The 21,232-nt window shown below is 37.7% G+C and overlaps 1 protein-coding gene across 1 annotated transcript in view; it reads right to left on the bottom strand.

Annotated features, from left to right (window-relative positions):
* PIBF1 (progesterone immunomodulatory binding factor 1) overlaps positions 1-21,232 on the bottom strand; it is a 310,762-nt gene that overhangs the window by 268,883 nt on the left and 20,647 nt on the right. The window contains exon 4 of the mRNA XM_006864318.1: positions 15,881-16,000. Within this exon, the coding sequence (XP_006864380.1) occupies positions 15,881-16,000 (120 nt within the window). The remainder of the gene's footprint in view (positions 1-15,880; positions 16,001-21,232) is intronic.

The following is a 21,232-nucleotide window of genomic DNA, read 5'->3' as shown; positions in this document are numbered from 1 at the left end:
TGCTGAGGACAGGGGGGCAGGGTTGTAGGGTATACCCTTTGGTTGGTTGATGATGAATGGAGGGGATTGTAACCATGAAAATGAAACTATGTTGTAACCATGAAAATGAAACTATATACGATAGGATGAAAGTAAAACTATTATTTTATATAGCAGTTCTGGAACAATCAGCTAAACGATGCTTCTTCCGGATGACATGTTTAAAATTGCCTCCATCACGGCTTTCTGGTATACTCTCCCCTCCATGCATTTTTAATCTGTGAGTCATTTGCATTATTGTGAAGAAGCATCAGGTTTTCCAGGTGTGTTAGCAACCATAAGTCAGAACAAGTGCTAAAGCTCCTGGTACTCCACTGTATTCTTGGAAATGCTAAATAAATCACGCAGATTATTATGAGGACAAGGAATGACACTAATAATATATAAAACTTAAAGCTATGGAATTTAATTAACAATTCAAAGGGAGTTTTCACCTCAGTTAATAAGTAAACACAAAAATTATTTTTTAAAAATATATGTTCATGGCCCGTGAACCATCTACATTAGAATCCTAAATTGTTTACTAAACACTGAGATTCATAGTTCCATCTCAGTACAAAATACGAACATATAGAGGTATCCAATAGTGCAGCTTTAAATTTTTAAGTTGTATTATTTGCTTTTTGGACTCCTGATGTGACACTATAGGATAAGTACTAGACTGTGAACCACAAAGTAGGCAGTTCAAATCCACCAGCTGCTCCTCGGAAACCCTATACAGGAACGCCATGAGTCTGAACCAACTCAAGGGCATCTAACAACAATTTATTTTTTATATAATGTAGAGTCAAATGGATTGTTTACTAACAAGTTTGTTTAAAACTAGAGTAATTATAACCGATGGGTATCATCACATAAGTAAGTCTTATAAAGGACTTTTAAGTTTATGATTGGGTAGAATTGAAAAAAATACAAAGCAATTAATACTCCTTGAAATATAAAAACCAGTATAATTAACTAAATACCTAATTTCATATAAATCAAACTATACTAGTTACATATGAATACTTAGGGTAAGTCTAAAGTTTAAATTACAGACTTCTCAATAAATATCAACTATGCTTTAAACAAGGAAATTACCTTGAACAAAGCATTCTTCTTACTTCCTAGTTACTTAAGTTCTCATAGAAGAAAAAGATTCACCATTTCCTCATGAAACTTAATAGCTTTACGAAGTGGTGACTCATTAATGCCTCATATTATATTGTTTATATTTCTTTCTTTTGAAATGAAAGAAGTATGCTAAAATAACTACAACAGCAAAGCAGCTGCACATAGCTTAGTTACATGTGATAAAATAAACCAAAATTCCCCCACGACCACTACCAAAAGTCCATGTAAAGATTTGAGTCCTTAAAGGCTGCATACATTATTAGTAAGTAAAAATACCATAGAAACATAGAAACATAGAAACTCAATACATACACATAAGACCATGTATGTATTGAGTATGGAGCTGCAGGAAAAGTACTGGACCACAGGGTCAGTTTGAACTGCAAGGTCAGTTGTTTACCCCCATCAGCCACTCCTCGGAAACCCTGTATAGGGTCATTATGAGTCGGAACCAACTCAATGGCACCTAACAACAATAACATGTTTTAACTAAGAAGCTCTGGTGGCACTGTGAGTTAGTCGTTGTGTTGCTAATCACAAAGTTGACAGTTCAAATCCACCTAAGCCACTGTGTGAGAAATACAAGGCTGTCTGTGCCTACAAAGATTTAGTCTTGGAAACTCTGAGCAGGAATCGACTTATTGGCAGTGAAAATTTGTTGTTTAACTAGGAGTCTTAGTGTGGTGTAGTTGGATAAGCACTGGATTGCAAAGTTGGTGGCTCAAATTCACCTTGGCAATCCTGTAAAGGGCCACTATGAATCAGAACTGACTTGAGGACACTTAACAACAACAACAAAACATTATTAACATTTACAAGAAAATTCCACACTTGAACTAAAAGATGAGTCCTATTGATCAGTGTTGTCATTGTTGTTAAATGCCACGGAATCAGTTCAGAGTCACAGCAACTCAGGCCAGGGTTTCGAGGTTTTAAATCTTCGCAGGAGCAGAAAGGCTCACTTTTCTCCAGCGGAGCAGCTGGCGGGTTCGATCTGCAGACTTGCGTTTTGCAGCCCATGCTTATTGCATGGAATCACAGGGCTCCCAACTTTCAGTTTTAGTTTTTAGATATTTCTAAATAATTAAAAATTTAGGGGGAAATTACAAAAGAAAATCCCAGAAATCTACAAAAAGTTGGTACTTCAGAAACAATAATTTCTTTTTTATATAGATCAAGTATCATATTCTATTGAATTTCTAAAACAGTTTTCACCTCATATCTGTCATGAGCCAGCATATTCTATGAATAAAAAGCAGCTAAATGAACTGTGTGGCTTTAACTTCCCTGAGCAATTTTGTTAGGCATAATTCTAAAATCATACCATTGAGAAACCTCTGATAAAAAATAAATGTTCAAAAAAGTTTCAGTTTTTATAATCCTTTCTCCCAGTTACAGACCTACTAAAATAGAAAGAAACCGTATTTTATTGGTTTTAGGCAAATAAGGCCATAAATGAAAATGAGGTAATTTAATGTAAAATTTAGGCACTAGGTCAAAAATGACATGATTATTTTGAGTAGCCCAAAAGTGCTTTTAAAAAAATTAGATAGATGTATGCTGCCACCAAGTGGTAAAAAAAAAATTAACACCATTTTTGATAAAACTAGCTCAAGTCAGGAAGTCTTAGTTTTAAACAGTAAAATATAAAGTTTGTCTTCCTAATACCAGTCTTAATACTCAAGAGATATAGCCAACAAATATCTTTTTACCTTTTCTTATCAAAACATTATGGATATATGATAGGATGAATGTAAAACTAATGTTCTCCCATGTAAACTATCACATAATTCACAATAAAACATTTTTTAAAAATTATGGAATTATCAGTATCACTGCCATTACTTTTAGACATGTCTATTTTTGACCTATGCCTGTTCTTTTAGGTTTGCTTGTTCTGTAAGATAGTAGCAGTGCTTTCTTCTATTTGTCCTGAATTTATCATCTTTCAATTCAATGCTCTCTTTAGCTGTAGTATGATTCTGGACTGCCAGGAGAACAAACAAATCTGTCCTGGAAAAATTACAGCCTAAAAACTCCTTAGAAGCAAGGATTTTGTGACTGTGGACATATCAGGAGAGACCAGTCCCAGGAGAAGGATAGCATCCTTGGTAAAGGGTTGTGGAAAAAGACTTTCAACAAGATGGACTGACAGTGGCTGTAACAATGGGCTGGAAAACAGCAGCGACTGTGAGGCTGACGCAGGACTGGGCCGTGTTGTGTTCTGTACAACAGAGGGGAGTTATGAGGCAGAACTGACTGGATCGCTCCTAACACCATTATGGCTTATAAAGTCTGATCACATATTTTAATATATCTTTACGGCACAACAACAAATCTTTACGTAGGAGTCTTCGTGCAGGTTATAGGATGTGCACAACTGCAAGGTAGTTGTGCCACTTTATGGGAGAACTCCCTGACAATCTGCTGTAAAGATTACAGCCTTGGTGATTCTCTGGGGCAGTTCTACTCCCCACTGTAGGGTTGTAGGAGTCAGAACCAGCTTCCCCATACACAACACCAATCATTATGCATCCACAATTCAGTACTGCTACACATCCGTGCTTCCCAAGCTGTGTGTGAAACTATGTTACTGTGTGAGAGGTGCCACTCACAGCAATATGGTCAGGACAGCTCTCCTGAAGCCCAGAAGGAGCCAACACCGTCACCCTGATTTAGCCCTGCAAGTGTTGCCCACGACCACCATCAAAACCCATCAGAGATTTAAGCTTTTACAGGCTGAAGAAAAACTAACTTGCAAGACAATAAAAAGACTAGGATTACTATTTAGCTATAGACGCAGAGAACCTTTGAGACTATGGCCCTAAGCCACCCTTCACGTCTGAAATTGAACTCACCCCATTTCTCAGGCACACAATAGACAAGTCTGGAAAAGGAACAATAACACAGGGGAGGCAGCACTCCTTAGAATAAGCCACCATTTCAGAACATAGGACAGCATCTACCCAAAGACACAGTTCAGAAGGGTTAGGAAAGAAGGAGTTATGGAAATGGGAAACGTAGGGAAAGTGGGACAAATAATGTTACATTGTAGGAATTACAATCAATGGCATTTAACAAAATGTGTATGGATTACTGAAAGAGAAACTATTTGCTCTCTAAACCTGCACCCAATTAACAATTTTTAAAGTTTTTTTTAAAAAAACAGTTGGTGGAAAATAAAATTAAAAGATAATTAATTTTTCCATGAATTTTTTGAAACATTTTATACCTGTCAGTCTCTGGCTGACCTCAAACAACACATGTTTGGGAAGACTCTAAGTAATCGTGCTGAAGTTGAAAAGAAGAAATTGCAATTTTAGCTGCTGCCCAAGAGACAGCTATGCAATATAACAATAACCACCTTACCAGCCTTCTAAGAGAAAAGGATGGATACGCTCTAAAGCAATGTAACAAAATCAAGAAATTAAACTCTGGTAAGTGAAAGGCTGAGTTTGCTATGTATGAAAACACTTGCCTGCCAGTTGGTCAAACTGCGGTGAGTAGCCAGTTGCTATGATGTGGGAAGCTATGCCACCAGTGTTTCAAATAAAAGCAGGGTCACCTATGGTAGACAGGTTAAACAGAGCTTGCAGACAAAGAACAGACCAGGAAGAAGGTATAGGCAGTTCACTTCTGGAGGATTAGTCATTGAAAACCTAAGACGCAGCATCAGAACACTGTATGATATAATGCAAGAAGATGAGCATGCCCCCTTCAAATGGGATGACACAAAAAATACAACTGAGGAAGAGCTGCCTCCTCAAAGTAGAGTTGAGCTTAAAAATATAGATGGAGAAAAGCTTCTGATACCTTCATATGACTCTTATTTCCTGAGAACACATAGCAAGTCCAGGGATTACTGGGTTATATGGTATTGCTATTTCCAAGTTTTTAAGGAAGCACTCTAACAATTTCCGTAGTGGTTACACCAGCAGCGAAGGAAAATCCCAGTCTCTCTACACCCTTGCCAACATTTGTGGTTTTCTATTCTGAACTTTGCTATTAATACTGACCACCACTCATCTGTTAGGTTGTCGTACTGTGGTGGCTTGCATGTTGCTGTGATTCTGGAAGCTATGATGCGGGTATTTTAAATACTAGCAAGGTCACCCGCAGTGGACAAACTTCATTCAGTTGAGCTTCCAGACGAAGACATACTAGGAAGAATGAGAAACGGACTACGTCCAAATATTCAATCACTGAAAACCTTATGAACAGCAGTGGGACACTGTCAGCACCAGAATACTGAATACTGAAACATGACGAAGAGCATCAGAATGTCAGATAGAGTGCTGGAAGACGAGCCCCTCAGGTTGGAAGGGCTCATAAGATGACTGAGGAAGAGTTGCCTCCTCAAAGTAGAGTTGACCACGATGACCAAATGGAGTAAAGCCTTTGGGATCTTCATTTGCTGATGGGGCACAACTCAAAATGAAGAGAAACAGCTGGAAACATCCATTAATAATTGGAACATGGAATGTATGAAGTATAAATCTAGGAAAATTGGAAATTGGCAAAAATGAAATGCATAAACGTTAATATCTTAGGCATTAGTGAGCTGAAATGGTGTTGGCCATTGTGAATCTGACAATCACATGGTTTATTATGCTGTGAATGACAAATTGAAGAGGAAAGGTGTTGCATTTATCATAAAAAAGAACTTATCAATATCTGTCTTGAAGTACAACGCTATCTGTGATAGGATAATATCCACATGGCTCCAAGTAAGACAAGTTAATAACACTATTATTCAAATTTACGCAACAACCACTAAAGCCAGTGACAATGAAATGGAAAATTTTATCAACGTCTTCAGTCTGAAACTGATCAAACATGCAATTAAAATAATAACAGGTGACTGGAATGCAAAGTTTGGGAAAAAAAAGAGGAAGGATCAGTAGTTTGAAAATACAGCATTGGTGATAGAAATGATGCTGGAGATCGCATCATGGAATTTTGCAAGACCAATGACTTCATTGCAAACACCTTTTTTAAACAACATAAAAGATGACTATACAGATTGACTATTACAAGAACAAGCAAGTTGTACTCTGGAGAGAGATCAAGGCAAGGAATCAAGTCCTCTTGGGGCAAACCCCCTTCCAAGACTGAAACTCAAAGGGAATACACGAGCAGGCAAGTAATCTTGCTGGTGACCACACTGGTCTACAGATAAGACGAAGTGGAGGAGAAACAGCAATGAAGCTGTGAGCTAAGTCTGACCACATTAAATAGATTTTTGCCAACCTGGACTGAGACTTGGTTGGCCAGCAGTATAGCGAGACCTGAGGACTCCTGAGCTCAGGGACAGGGACATAGCCACAGAGGACTAGAGTGGAGAGTGATGTGTCTAGCTGATAGGAAGTGAGGGGAGATGCACAAGAACACCCATTCTTGCAGATAGTACCCATTTGATTTAGCTTTAATAGATGGATGATCGGAACTCAACTAGAGGAAGAAAGAAGAGGGAAAAAAATGTAATGCACTACAATTTGATGAACTTGACCTATTTTTATGGATGTACTAGCTTAAAAGAGGGAACAAATCTTTACAGTAAGGATCATTCCTACCCCCTCGATACATAGGATTGACAAGGATGGGCAATGTAGACATTGGCTACTCAAAATGGGATGGGGCTACAAAGGCATGAAGTGACTGGCTTACAAGCTTTCAAGAAGGAGCTTAGTTTCAGAGGGTGTGGTGGTAGGTAGAATCTCCACTGAGTGGTTTCAAACCTCTCTAGATGGGGTTACCTGAAAGGAGATAGGGATAAGACTCTTGTGGTTCAATAGTGAATAGTTGCTATCAGGACTAACTGTGAATGTTGCAAATGTAAAGGTGGATGGTTTGTTAACAAAAGGAGGGGAGTGGTTGATCTTGTGGTCTAAGAGCTGAGGACCCTGGGAACATCAAGGGAAAAGAGCAGAGTGTGGGACCCTATCCAGAGAAGCAGCGATGCCAGATTTGGAGGCAGAGATGATGACATGGAGAGATGGAGCGGCTAGGGACTCTGGACTCAAGGAGGGAGAGGGGCTGTGTGCTGGTGGCCTGGAGGCAGGCTTGCAGGGTATGGGCTTTGGTTGTTTGAATGGTTATATATTCCTAGTGCTTCGGTGTACATCCAAAAAAAAGAAAAAACAGAGGGAATGGAAGCAAATGATGTTGAATGATGATGCATGGAAGGGATTATAATCATTGCAATGAAACGAAATGTGATAGGATGAATGTAAAGCTGATGTTCTCCCATGTAAACGATCACTCAATACACAATAAAAAAATAAAAAGATAACTATACACATGGACCTCACCAGATGGAATACACAGAAATCAAATTGATTACATCTGTGGAAAGAGATGGTGGAAAAGCTCCATATCATCAGCCAAAACAAGGCCAGGGGCAGAAAGTGGAACAGACCATCAATTGCTCATACGTAAGTTCAGACAGAAGCTGAAAAAAATTAAACAAATCCACAAAAGCCAAAATATGACCTTTAATGTTGTCCCACTTGAGTATAGAGAGCATCTCAAGAACAGATATAATGCATTAGACACTAAAGATGGAAGACCAAACGAGTTGTGGAATGACATCAAGAACATCATACAGGAAAAAAAGCAAAAGGTCATTAAGAAGACTTGAAAGAAGGAAAAGACCAAATGGATGTTAGAAGAAACTCTGAAACTTGCTCTCCACTATAGAGATGCTAAAGCAAATGAAGAAATGAGGAGGTAAAAGAGCTGAATAGAAATTTTCAAAAGGCAGCTTGAGAAGACAGTCAAATATTATATATAACCCAATGGTCAGAAACCTGGAATTAGAAAACCAAAAGGGAAAAGTATGCTCAGCATTCCTCAAGCTGAAGGAACTAAAGAAAAATTTCAAGCCTCAGCTTATAATATTGAAGGAATTCTATATGTAAAATATTGAATGACAAAGAAAGCATCAAAAGAAGATGGAAGGAATACAGAGTCCAGAAAGAGATGGTCAATGTTCAACCATTTCAAGAGGTAGCATATAATCAAGAGCCAATGATCCTGATGCATAAGGTGCATTGAAGGCACTAGCAAAGAACAGGGCACCAGGGATTGATGGAATAAAAATTGAGATCTTTTAAAAGACTGATGCAGCACTGGAAGCACTCACTCATCTATGCCAGGAAATTTGGAAGGTGACTACCTGTCTAGCTGACTGGAAAAGATTCACATTTGTAGCCATTTTAAAGAGAGGTGACCCAACAGAATGTGGAAAGTTTTGGACAAAATCATTTATATACCATGCAAGCAAAATTTTGATAAAATTTAACAAAAAACACCTGCAACTATACATTGACAGGGAACTTCCAAAAGTTTAAGTCACATTCAAACAGGATGTGGAAAGAGGGCTATCACTGCTGATGTGAAAATTTAACAAAAACACCTGCAACTATACATTGACAGAGAACTTCCAAAAGTTTAAGTCACATTCAAACAGGATGTGGAAAGAGGGATATCATTGCTGATGTGAGATGGGTCTTGGCTGAAAGCAAAAAATACCAGAAAGATGTTTACCTGTACTTTATTGACTACACAAAAAGCTTTCCATTGTGTGGATCATGACAAGCTATGGACAACATTGTGAAGTATGAGTATTCTGGAACATTTATTTGTGCTCATGAGGATCTGTACACAGACCAAGAGGCAGTTGTTCAAATAGAACAAGGGAACACTGAATGGTTTACAATCAGAAAAGGTGTGTGCCAAGGTTGTATTCTTTCACCAAACTTATTCAATCCATATCCTGAGCAAATCATCCAAGAAGCTGAATTATATGAAGAAAAACGTGGCATCAGGAATGGAGGAAGACTCATTAAGAATCTGAAATATGCAGATGATACAACCTTGCTTGCTGGAAAGAAAGAGAACTTAAAATACTTACTGATTAAAAAAAAAACACCAACTTTTTGATTAAGATAAAAAACCACAGCTGTCGGTATGAGTGCACCTCAATGTCTAGAAAAGAAAAACCCTCACTAGTGAACTAATAAATAACATCCAAATAAATGGAGAAAAGATTGACGCTGTCAAAGACTTCATTTTACTCAGATCAATCATCAACACTCATGAAGCAGCAGTCAGGAAATCCAATGACTTATTGCACTGGGCAGATTGCATTAGGCAAATCTGCTGCACAAGACCTCTTTAAAAGTATTGAAGAACAAAGATGTCAGTTCGAGGACTAAGGTGCACCTGACCCAAGCCATGGTACTTTCAAAAACCTCATATGCATGCTAAACTTGGACAATGAATAATAAGGAAGACCGTACAAGAATTGATGCCATTTGAGTTATGGTGTTGGAGGAAAATATTGAACCATGGACTTACAAAAGAACAAACAGATCTGCGATGGAACAGCCAGAGTGCTCCCTGGAAGGCAGGATAGCCAGACTTCTTCGTCTCTTATACTTCAGACATATTATCAGGAGAGATCAATCCTTGGAGAAGGATATCATGTTTAGTAAAATGGAGGGTTGGAGAAAAGAAGGAAGACCCCCAACAAGCTGGATTGGCATAGTGGCAGCAGAGATGGGATCAAGCTTAGCAATGATTGTGAGGATGGTGCAGGACCAGGCAGTGTTTCACTCTGTTTTGCACAAGGTTGCTGTAAGTTCGTGCCAACTCTATGGCAACCAACAACAACAACAATTAATGCTGGGGTGAGATGATATCTCGTTGTTGATTTGATTAGCTTCTCTCTAATTTATGTGTTCCATTGGGTCATTAAAGTAGTTGATTACTAACATTTTCATGTGTTTTTGGTCATTTGAATAACTTTGGTGAAGTGCCAGTTCATGTCCTTTGCCCAGTTTTTAATGAGGTTATGTGTCTTTTTCTTATAGAGTTGTAGAAATTTTCTATGAATTGCAGAGTTTAGTCCACTTCGTTTATTTTTTAACTTTTAGTTGAATTGAGTGAAAATTTACAGACAAAATCATCAGCTTTACATTCAGAAAATCACTGTTTCATCACAATGATTACAATCCCTTCTATGCAACAACAGTTATCCCACTTCCTTCTGTGATTCCTATTTGCATCGCACCCACCTTCCTAACCCTTCTCAGGTGTATGAATTGTTGAATGTAAAACTGATGATCTGTTCTGTAGATCTTCACTCAATTTATAATAAAGGTTTTTAAAAAATGAAGTGGAATGAAGAAAAATCTGTATCTAGTGAGCTGAAATGGATAGGTATTGGCCTCTTTTTTTTTTTAAATCTTATTATGAATTGAGTGAAGGTTTACAGACAGGATTCATTAGTTTTACATACAACAAATCATACATTTTGTTCCATCTCAATGATTGCAATCTCCTCCATGCACCAACAGTTATCCCACTTCCTCTCTGTGGTTCTTATTTCCATGCTACCCTCCTTTCATTCCTTCTCAACTTCGTCCTTACGTAAATGTTGCCCTTTGTGGGCTTTTAAAAAATGTTTTATAGTGAATTATGTGATAGTTTACATGGGAGAACATTAGCTATACATTCATCCTATCTTGTTACCGTTTCATTGCCATGGTTACAATTCCCTCCATGCATCATCAACCAACCAAAGGGTATATACCCTGCAAGTCTGCCCCCTGGTGTCAGCACACAACCCCTCTCCCTTTCTGGGTCTAGAGTCCCCAGCCGTTCCACCTCTCCACATCATTGTCTCTGAAGTCACTGCTTCTCTGGGTAGGGTCCCACATTCCACTCTTCTCCCTTGATGGTCCCAGGGACCTCCACTCTGGACTGCAAATTTTGCTACAAAATGTCTACCTTTACATTTCCAACCCTCAACATCACCTAGACTCAACCCAGACACAGAAGTATGCAAAATAAACAGATCTAAAAGGCTGATAATAGAGAACCAGAGATACAGATGAAACAATCACAACAAAAATACCATCGAGTAAAATGAGGGAATAATGTACTTCTAAAATTCCAAATGAAGGGGAAATCAAATAGATTTCAAGAAAAGATAGATTTAAAAAAAAATAAACTTAAGTTTAACACTAAAAATTAGACTAAGCCTTACTCCTAGCCTAAACCTTACCCTTAACACTTGTTAAGTGTGTTTGAGCCGTTTCTAAGGAGTGGCTAGTGGCTTTGAACAGCCAACCTTGTGGTTGAAACCGACACTGCAGTCCAGTGCATTATCCTGAAGAACCACACCAGGACTCCCTTAAACTATAACCCTAACAACAAATGCCTAGGCCTAGCTTAGATCTAGCCAGTCCCAAACCTAACCCTTACTCCTGACTCCTGCCCACCACCCCAAAATAAATAAGTAAATAACCCAAAATGGATGTATGAAGAGACTCTGAAACTTGCTCTTGAATGTACAGAAGATAAAGTGAATGAATGAAATGATGAAGTAAAAGCAAAAAACAGAAAACTTCAAAGGGCAGATCAAGAAGACAAAGTAAAGTATTATAATGAAATGTGCAAAGACCTGGAGTTAGAAAACCAAAGGGAAGAACATGCTCAACATTTCTCAAGCTGAAATAACTAAAGAAAAAACTCAAGCCTTGACTTGAAATATTGAAGGACTTAAATATATTGAGCAAAAAAATATTGAATGATGTAGGAAGCATAAAAAGAAGGTGGAAGGAATACACAATCCTTATACCAAAAGAATTAGTTGACGTTAACCCATATCAGGTGTTGTTGTTGTTGTTGTTATGTGCCATGGAATCGGTTCTGACGCACTGTGACCCTGCACAGGGTTTCCGAGACTGTAAATCTTTACTGGAGCAGAAAGCCTCATCTTTCTCCCACGAAGCAGCTGGCAGTTTTGAACTACTGACCATGAGATTAGCATATGATTAAGAAAACGGATGGCACTGAAAGAAGAAGTCTAAGCTGCATTGAAGGTATTAGCAAAAAATAAGGCTCCAGGCATTGAAGGAATGAATACCAGCTGTAACGTTTGAACGAACTCAAGCAGAAGTGGAAGCATATGCTAGTCTATGTTAAGAAATTAGGCCAACCAACTGGAAGAGATCCTTATTAGAGTCCATTCCACAGAAAGGTGACCATACAGAATGTAGATCATTGAAGAATATTATTAATATCATAATGAAGGTAAAATTTTGCTGAATATAATTTTAAAATGGTTGCAACAATAGATCAACAGGGAACTGCCAGAAATTCAAGCTGGATTTAGAAAAGGACATGGAATGAGGTGTATCATTGTGAATGTCAGATGGATTTTGTAGGACATGGAATGAAGAATTATCATTGCTGATGTCAGAGCAATTTTGGCTGAAGGCATACCAGAAAGCTGTTTTATTGACTATGCAAAGGCATTTGACTGTGTATTGTGGATGATAACAAACTATGGATATCATTGCAAAGAAATGGAATTCCAGAACACTTAATTTTGCTCATACGGAACCTGTACAGAGACCAGGAGGCAATCACTAAAACAGAACAAGGGGATATGAAATGGTTTAAAGTTACGAAAGGTGTGGGTCAAGGTTGTATTTTTTCACCATACTTATTCAAGCTGTATGCTTAATAAACAATCTAAGAAGCTGGATAATAATATTAAGAATGGTACATCAGGGTTGGAGGAAGGCTTATTAACAACCTGAGATACACAGATGACACAACCTTTCTAGTCCTGAGCCATCCACACAATTATTATTACAAGTAGCATCTGGAATCCTAAAAGCTCATGAGTGACCATCTAAGGTTCAACTATTGGTCTCTCCAAGTGAGGAGGAATGACAAGTGATGAGAACTGTGGATGCTTCAAATCAATTAGTCCAATGGACTAATGGGACATGTGAACATCAGTCTTTATGACTCTGAAACCAGAAAAACTAGATCGTTTCCAGCTACTGCTACCAGCTGCTCTGAAAGGAATTGCATTAGAAGGTCTGGGATGGAATGGAAGAAAATGTGAAACAAAACTCAAAATTATAAGGAAAAAAAACAAAAAAGCCAGGCTTACCAGTTAGAAAGATACTGGAGGAACCCTAGACTATGGCCTTCAACCACCCTTCAAGTTTGGAAAGAAATTCACCCTTGTGGCACAACTTTCAGTCAAGCAGTAGATAGGAATATAGGGGATAACATTAGTAAGATATGCTCACCATGGAATGGCCAAGTATTCAAAATCAAAAGGGCAATATTTATCTAAGGACAAAGTTGAGAAGAGATGGGACGGTGGGTGGAATAGAAACAGGAAGCACAAGAAGGCAGTGGGATGACTGTGGCTGCATGGAAGGGATTGCAATCACTGAGATGACACAACATGTATGATTTGTTGAATGTAAAACTGATGACCCTGTCTGCAAGCTTTCACTCAATTCACAATAATATGTTTGTTAAAAAAAAAAACATCACATATGAAGAAAGGTCATTAAAGAGATCACAAAGAAAAAAAGATAAAAATGGATGTCAGAAGAGACTCTGAAACTTGCTCTTGAACATAGAGAGGATAAAGCAACTTGAAGAAATAATAAGTAAAAGAGCTGAAGAGAAAATGTCAAAGGGCAGCTACAGAAGATAACATGATTCTTTGAAAAGACCTATAAAATCAACAAAGGGAAAGAAGATGCACGTAGCATGAATAAGAAATGAAATGGGTGATGTCACAACAGAACTAACTGAAATAAAAATCATAATAATAGAATACTACGAAGAACTGTATTCCAACCAAATTGAACACATAGAAGACGTAAATTTCTACAAACATACTACCTACTTAAACTAATACAGACCGGGGCAGAAAATTTGAACAGACTCATCACAAAATAAGAAATTAAACAAGTCATTAAAAACTCCCAAGAAAAAAATGTTCAGGCCCAGATAGTTTCACTGGTCAGTTCTACCAAAACATTCAGGGAAAAGCTAACACCAACTGTACTCAACTGCGTAGAAATGGATAGAATACTCCGAATTCATTTTATGAAGCAAGCAAAACCCTGAAACCAAAACCAGTCAAAGAAATCACTAAAAAGAAATTAGAGACCAATATTCCTCATGAATATAAACACAATAATTACCAACAAAATCCTAACCAATAGAATCCAGCAACATATCAAAAAATATATATTCATGACTAGGCGGGGCTCATGCCAGGTATGCAACAATTACACAACACTGGAAACACAATCAACAACAACTATCACATAAATAAAACAAAGGAAAAGAACCATATAATCATATAAATAAATGCAGAAAAGGTATGACAAAATCCAACACCCATTGCTGAAAAAAAATCTCAACAAAATAGGACTAAAAGACAAATTCTTCAACATAATTTTAAACAAGCACTGGTGTCATGGTGTGGCGCTGCAGGTTAATGCACTGGACAGCAAGTTCAGCTTGAACCACAAGGTTGGTGGTTCAAACTCACCAGCCGCTCCACAGAAACTCTATACAGGGTTACTATGAATCGGATTGACTTGACAGCACTTAAACAACAACATATAAACACTGGACCACAAGGTCGGTTTGAATTATATGGGTGGTGATTCATATCCACTAGCTGCTCCTCAGAAACCCTACACAGGGTCTGACACAACAACACTCACCAACAACATAGAAGACCAATAAATAACATTACTTTCAATGGAAACAAATTGAAAGCAGTCTCCTTGCAATGGGAACCAAATAAGGAAGCCCTTTTGCCTCTATCACTACTGCTATTCAATATTATGCTGAAAGTCTTTGCTACAAATGCAAGACAAGAAATAGAAGTTAAAGCCATTCAAATTGGCAAAGAAAAAAAAAAGTACAACTTTATTTGCAGTTGATTATTTTATACATAGAAAATCCCAGAGATTCCATTATATTTTTAGAATTAATGGAATGATTCATCTAAGTGGCAAGGTACAAGATCAACATACAAAACTCAGTCAGATTCCTTTGCAACAAAGATAACTCTGAAAGGAAATCAAGAAAACAATATCATTTACAACAGCCACCCAAATCATGAAATGCATAGGAATGAATTTACATGAGAAACAAAATATCTATGGAAAGAAATTTTTAAAATACTACCACAAGAAACAAAAATAGATCTTGTTGTTGTTAAGTGCCATTGAGTTGGTTCTGACCCATAGCAACTTTGTGGTTCAAACTGACTTTGCAGTCCAGCATGTTAACCCACAGCGCCACTGTACATATGCCTTACTTGAGTGATTGCACAGCAGTTTTCAGTTATGGTCCTAGTCCTGATTACTTGGCAAGTCTTAAAGATGACTTTCCATTTTAACCTCCTATCTATACTTAAAGGAGCTCTGGTAGTGCAGTGGATACAAATCAGAATGCTAATCTCACGGTCAGCAGTTTGAAACGACCAGCTGTTCCGCAGGAGAAAGATGAGGCTTTCTGCTCCCGTAAAGATTTACAGCCTTAGAAACCCTGTACAGGGTTGCTATGAGTCAAAACAGATTCCACGGCACATAACAACAACAACAGCCATACTTAGGGAGTCCTGGTTTGGTGCTGGAGGATAAGCATTGGATTGCCAAGAACAATATCAACAGTTTGAACCCACCAGCCAATCCACTGAAACTTTATACAAGGTTGCTATGAATCAGCACAGACTAGACAGCACTTAACAACAACAACCCACTACTTATAAAAATTCACAGCAGACAGCATTCCCAATCCCATTTTATATCACTGAATTGTATACTCCTTACAGAAAAAACTGGAGTCTCTTCCCACCATGGATCAAAATCATACAAACCTCTGTCAGCTGCCTCAGCTGGCCTTTGTATGCACTTGATTCTTCTGATAGTTCATTCTTTTTCACTTGTAGTTCACAGATTTCCTTTCTTAATGGATTCACTAGTTCATAGAACCGAAGCTTTAAAAAAAGAAAAAAAAAAAGCAAATTAGTAAGCAGTCCTGAAATCTATAATTAAAATTTGCCAATGTATTGTACTCTCAATTACTAGTATCTACAAAATGCAAACAAGCCTACTACGACTTAGAGTCCTGGTGTGGCGCTGTACGGTAATGCGTCAGACAGCAAAGTCATTTGAACTGCAAGGTCTATGGTTCAAGCTCACAGGCTGCTCCTTGGAAACCCTACACAGGATCTCTATGGGTCGGAATCGACTCAACAGCACTTAACGACAACTAATACTTTAGTTCTTAGTGTTCGATTAAATTCCCTCCAGAGCAGGTTATCTGTAATTCCCCAACCAGGCCATACTCTACACCTTCCCACTCTTCTAGCAATGCTCTATGCACCACTCCTTATCACCTCCGACTGCTCACTGCACACAAGTTGCTTGTGAGGTATTCAAGGTTTTGCTCTTGCTATTTCCTCTGATAGAAACTTCTTCCCACATAAAGTCAAGGCTCATTTATGCCATCACTTCTTTCAGGTCTCTTATCAAAAGTCACCTAATCACTCCTTGCTTTTCTTTGATGGTAATGAGAACCCCCATTCTGCTTCTGAGATGACTCATTGTATACTCAGCAGGATGGCAAAATGATCAATCACAACTAGCTTTGTTAACAATGCTCACAACTGAATCTATAATCCATTAGCATCTTCTCCTGGCTTCTTTTATCTACACCCATCAGGAAAAAGTTGTTTGGTGGGAGTTTACAAAGACTATGGCTAGAAGACACATTAAATAATTCCAAAACCCCACAGATTTCCAAAAAACAGTCAGGTCACAACAAGTAGGAGTCCTGGTATGGCACTGTAGGATAAGTACTAGACTGCAAGGTTGTTTTGAACTGCAAGGTTAGTGATTCAACCCACCACCTGCTCCTTGGAAACCTTATACAGGTTTGCTAGGAGTCAGAACTGACTCTGTGGCACTTTTTAACAACAACAACACCTTCTTAAAAGCTGACCTCTCCCCCTTGAATTGAACTGGTCTAGTAGATGTCCTTCGAGTACTTTTGTGGTGCTATTGGATATGAACCGCTAACCCCAAAGTTGGTGGCTCAAACCCACCAGCTGCTCCATGGAAGCCCTATACAAGGTGGTTGTAAGTCAGAACTGACACAACAGCACGTAACAACAATAACCACAACAAAGTCTTTAGAAGCCATTGTTTTGATTGGACTCTTTCTTATGAAAGCGCCCTACTGTATTACAGAAAGATTCAGTTGTCTGCAGCCATCTTATGCTAGCAGAAATGTGTAAACACAATTAGTTTGGAATAAGCCTTTGCATATACGTACTGGTACCCCAATAGCAGCACTTTTTGACTTTCTCTCATATATTCAACACAACTGACATTCAAGTATAAAGGGCAAAATAAGCTTTTTGAACTCAGGGAATGTTGTCCTCATGAGCTCTTCCTTAGCAGTAAACTAAGACAGTCCAGGCAGCACACAACCAAAATGAACAGGCAGAAACTGGCAGTTTACTTAGACAACTAAGACTAAACAAGGCTTACAAGAGACAGAGTATAATATGCACTAGCTATAAGCTCAAACAAGATTCAAGGGGTCTTCTATCTTTCAGTTCCCTTTTTCCAGAAACTTTCTGAATTCCCCTCATTATAGTACAACTATTTAAAATTTCAGAGGAAAGATAACAAGTAAATTCCATCATCTTCTGTGTCTTTGAGAACCAGAATTCTTGAAGTAGAAAAAAGATTTAGATGTAATACATAATAAGTAAAAAATGTTGCAGAATTTAACTTGAATTGAAGGTATATATATGAACTCATGAGATATTTTAGTTTTCAAAACTACATATGAACACATGTATATTTCTAATTTTGTTCACCGACAATGGCTAGTCCAGTCACAATTCTGAGTTCCCAGATTAGGGTCTTGATTCCCACCAAATAAGAAATGGCTGATTTCAGGTTTGCAAGAGAAAATGTGTTACAGCCAGCTAGACAGAAAGTTACCAAGGACTCAGTCATGTCAAAAGGACTCCACCTGAAGAGACTGTCATTAGATAAAGATTAAAATTTAATCTTCAACTAGTATAACTGCAACTTAAACCCATCAATCTTCAAATTCATGAGTTCATAAGGGTATGAATCATAATACAGATATTCACACAGATGAGTATATACATTTATTTGCCTGTATGCATATTTATATAATGCAAATATATGCAACTATATTAATTAATAGACATTAAAAGAAAATCAAGCAGCCATCTTTGGAGTTTGGTAGCAAAAAAATTCAAGTTAATAGAAAGAATTAAGCATTTATCATGCCTTTCTAACAAACTATACAACTTGATCAAAAAAAAAAGGTATGAGGGAAGCATCACTTCATTTACTAATTCCAACCAGAGAAATTAAAGAATTAAAATATAACTGTTCAGAAAACTCCAATATATTTAACATTAGGCATCAATTACTGTTAACAGCACAACAAAAAGAGATGTTGATGATAATCACTGTGTAACACCCAGTCAGTTCTGACTCAGCACAACCCTGTATAGGGTTTCTGAGGCTGTAAATCTTTACTGGCGTAAAAGCCTCATTTTTTCCCATGGATAGACCGGTAGATTCGAACTACTGACCTTATGGTTAGCAGCCCAGCTCGTAATCTACTAAACTACCAGGGCTCCTTGAAAAAGAGATACCCAATTATTATTTGCCTCCTGCTACAAGAATTCAACATCACTGTTTTTGCCAAAGGCACCAAATATTACTATGTCCAAGTTTTGGATCCAGTGGGCAATTTGAAAGAAACACAGAAAACAAATGAACATGCTGAACTAGAGCATGAGTATGTATAAAATCCAGAATATGAGAAACTCTGAACTATGGCATCTTCAACAGATAAAATGAAAGGAAAATAAGAAATGGAGAGAAATGTGACATAGCACATTTTAAAGAAGTAAACAAAACTAGAGTATCAGTCTACATTCCTGAGTGACAAAACTATTATTGTTGTGTTAAGTGCCACCAAGTTGAGCCAGTTCCTACTCATAGCGACCCAGTAGTTGGTGAGTTCGAACCACCAGCCTTGCAGTTCAAACTGAGGTCAAGTGCTTATCCTACAGTGCCACACCAGGACTCCCACTAAACTATATGGACATGCAAAAAAATTATCATTACAAAGGTCAACATTAAGTTTATTTTTGAGGAAGAAAGAAGGCTGAGATTAGAATAGAAAATATGCAGGGGATCAAGGGTTGTTGTTGTTGTTAAGTGCCACTGAGTCTCGGTTCCGACCCATAGCGACCCTGTACAGGGTTTCTGAGGGTGTAAATCTTTACAGGAGTAGAAAGCCTCATCTTTCTCCCGCGGAGCAGCTGGTAGTTTCAAACCGCTGAGATTAGAATAGAAAATATGCAGGGGATCAAGGGAGATTAGAAAAATATTTTTTTGAGCTGAGTAGTAGTTTTAAGTTGTGGGTTAATGCACCAGACTGCAAAGTCAGTTGAACAGTTCAAGCGCACCAGCTGCTCCTCGGAAACCCTATACACGGTCACTATGGGTTGGAATGTGACTCCACGGCGTTTAACAACAACATAAATTTTAAGGGTGTTCACTCTATTCTATCTCATTAAGCTATATGTTAATTTTGTGGGGGTCGCTACTATTTTATAATGAAAAGACTAAAAATTTAAATTGATTATAAATGTAAAAAATATGTATGGTAATCCACTTCTAAATTAAAGATTTACATGTACTGATAAACAAGGCTAAGTCAAAAAATATTACTACTACAGCAACAGTTCATACATGCATGGGCTTATTCCAAATAAAATGTGTTTAAACATGTGTCTGTCATCAGTGAATGGCTTCAGACAAGTTCTCTCAATAATACTCTTGTCTTAGTCTCATTAGGGAGCCTTCATAAATATGTTTCAGTCAAAACAGTAGCTTACAAGGGCACCTGCTGAACCAGTTAAATTCAAGGTAAAAATGGTCAGCTCAGAAGGTTATGGTGACTCTTTTGGGGGCTTACAATGAAGTAATCTTTATAGATTTTCTCAAAGGACACAGGAAGATCATGAAAGCTTATTGGGAAGAAGTTTTTTAAAAAACTAAAAACTGCATTAGTAAGAAAAGGTAAAGAAATGTTTTCCCAACACAACAATGCACCTGCTCAATTCTTTGAGAGTAGTAGCAAGGGTTGTCTGTTCTACAACAGTTTCACTGGGAAATCTTATTCCATTCACACTACATCCCTTGTTCCCCAAATTCAAAGAACACAGAAAAGGAACATAATTTGAATCCCTGAAGGATGTACAAATTGCCATTTTGATATGGTACAAATCCAAGACTGCAGAAGTCTTTGGAGATGGGTTAGAGAAATAGGAATGCCAACTTCAGAACCAGATAGAAAGTATGCCAAGAAACAAAATAGCTTCACATTTGATATTTCTGTTTAATAGTGGTTTTTGTGATTTGATAGCCATAATTTTTGACTTACAACTTTATATGTTTGTAATGAAACTGATTATTTCTGGGCTAAATGAAAAACTTTTATTTTTCACTTCATACATTTTGGTGTATGTTATATTTTTTGTAAGTACAATATTTACTGCTTAAAAACCAGTAACATTTAGTCTCTGACATAGAACTCAGAGATGTAATTCTTGGGTTAAGGTAGTGTAGTTGTTTTGAGTTGGCTGCTGATCTCCAAAGTCCTCTGTTCAAATCTACCAGTGGTTTCATAAGAGAAAGATGAGGCTTTCTGATCCTGTAAAGATTTACAGCCTCAGAAAACCTATACAGGGTCATTGTAAGTCAGAACCGACTCCACAGCACTTAACTGCCAACCACCATGGAACAATCTCAGTTTAACCTTGAATAAAGAATTATGTAGTAGAAAAACATTCAAATAAATCCTAAAGCTAAGATGTTTAGAATCAGGCTTCTTGGGGTCATCTGGAAACTACTGTATTTCCTGATTTATCCAGGTCTCTGCAAAGATCTGGAGTCAGAAGAACAAAAAGGAAGAACATGCTCAGCATTTCATACGCTGGGGGAATTGAAGAAAAAAGTCAAGACTTGACTTTTGTTATTGACGGATTCCCTGGGCAAATTATTGAATGATGCACAAAGCATCAAGAGAAGATGGAAGGAATACACAAGTCACTGTACCAAAAGAAAATTGTTGATGTTCAACCGTTTCAAGAGGTAGCATA

Source organism: Chrysochloris asiatica, unplaced genomic scaffold (genome assembly GCF_000296735.1).
Source record: "Chrysochloris asiatica unplaced genomic scaffold, ChrAsi1.0 scaffold00063, whole genome shotgun sequence".
Lineage (NCBI taxonomy): Eukaryota > Metazoa > Chordata > Mammalia > Afrosoricida > Chrysochloridae > Chrysochloris > Chrysochloris asiatica.
The sequence above is the reverse complement of the archived record's forward strand: the minus strand, read 5'-3'. Positions and strand labels throughout refer to the sequence as shown.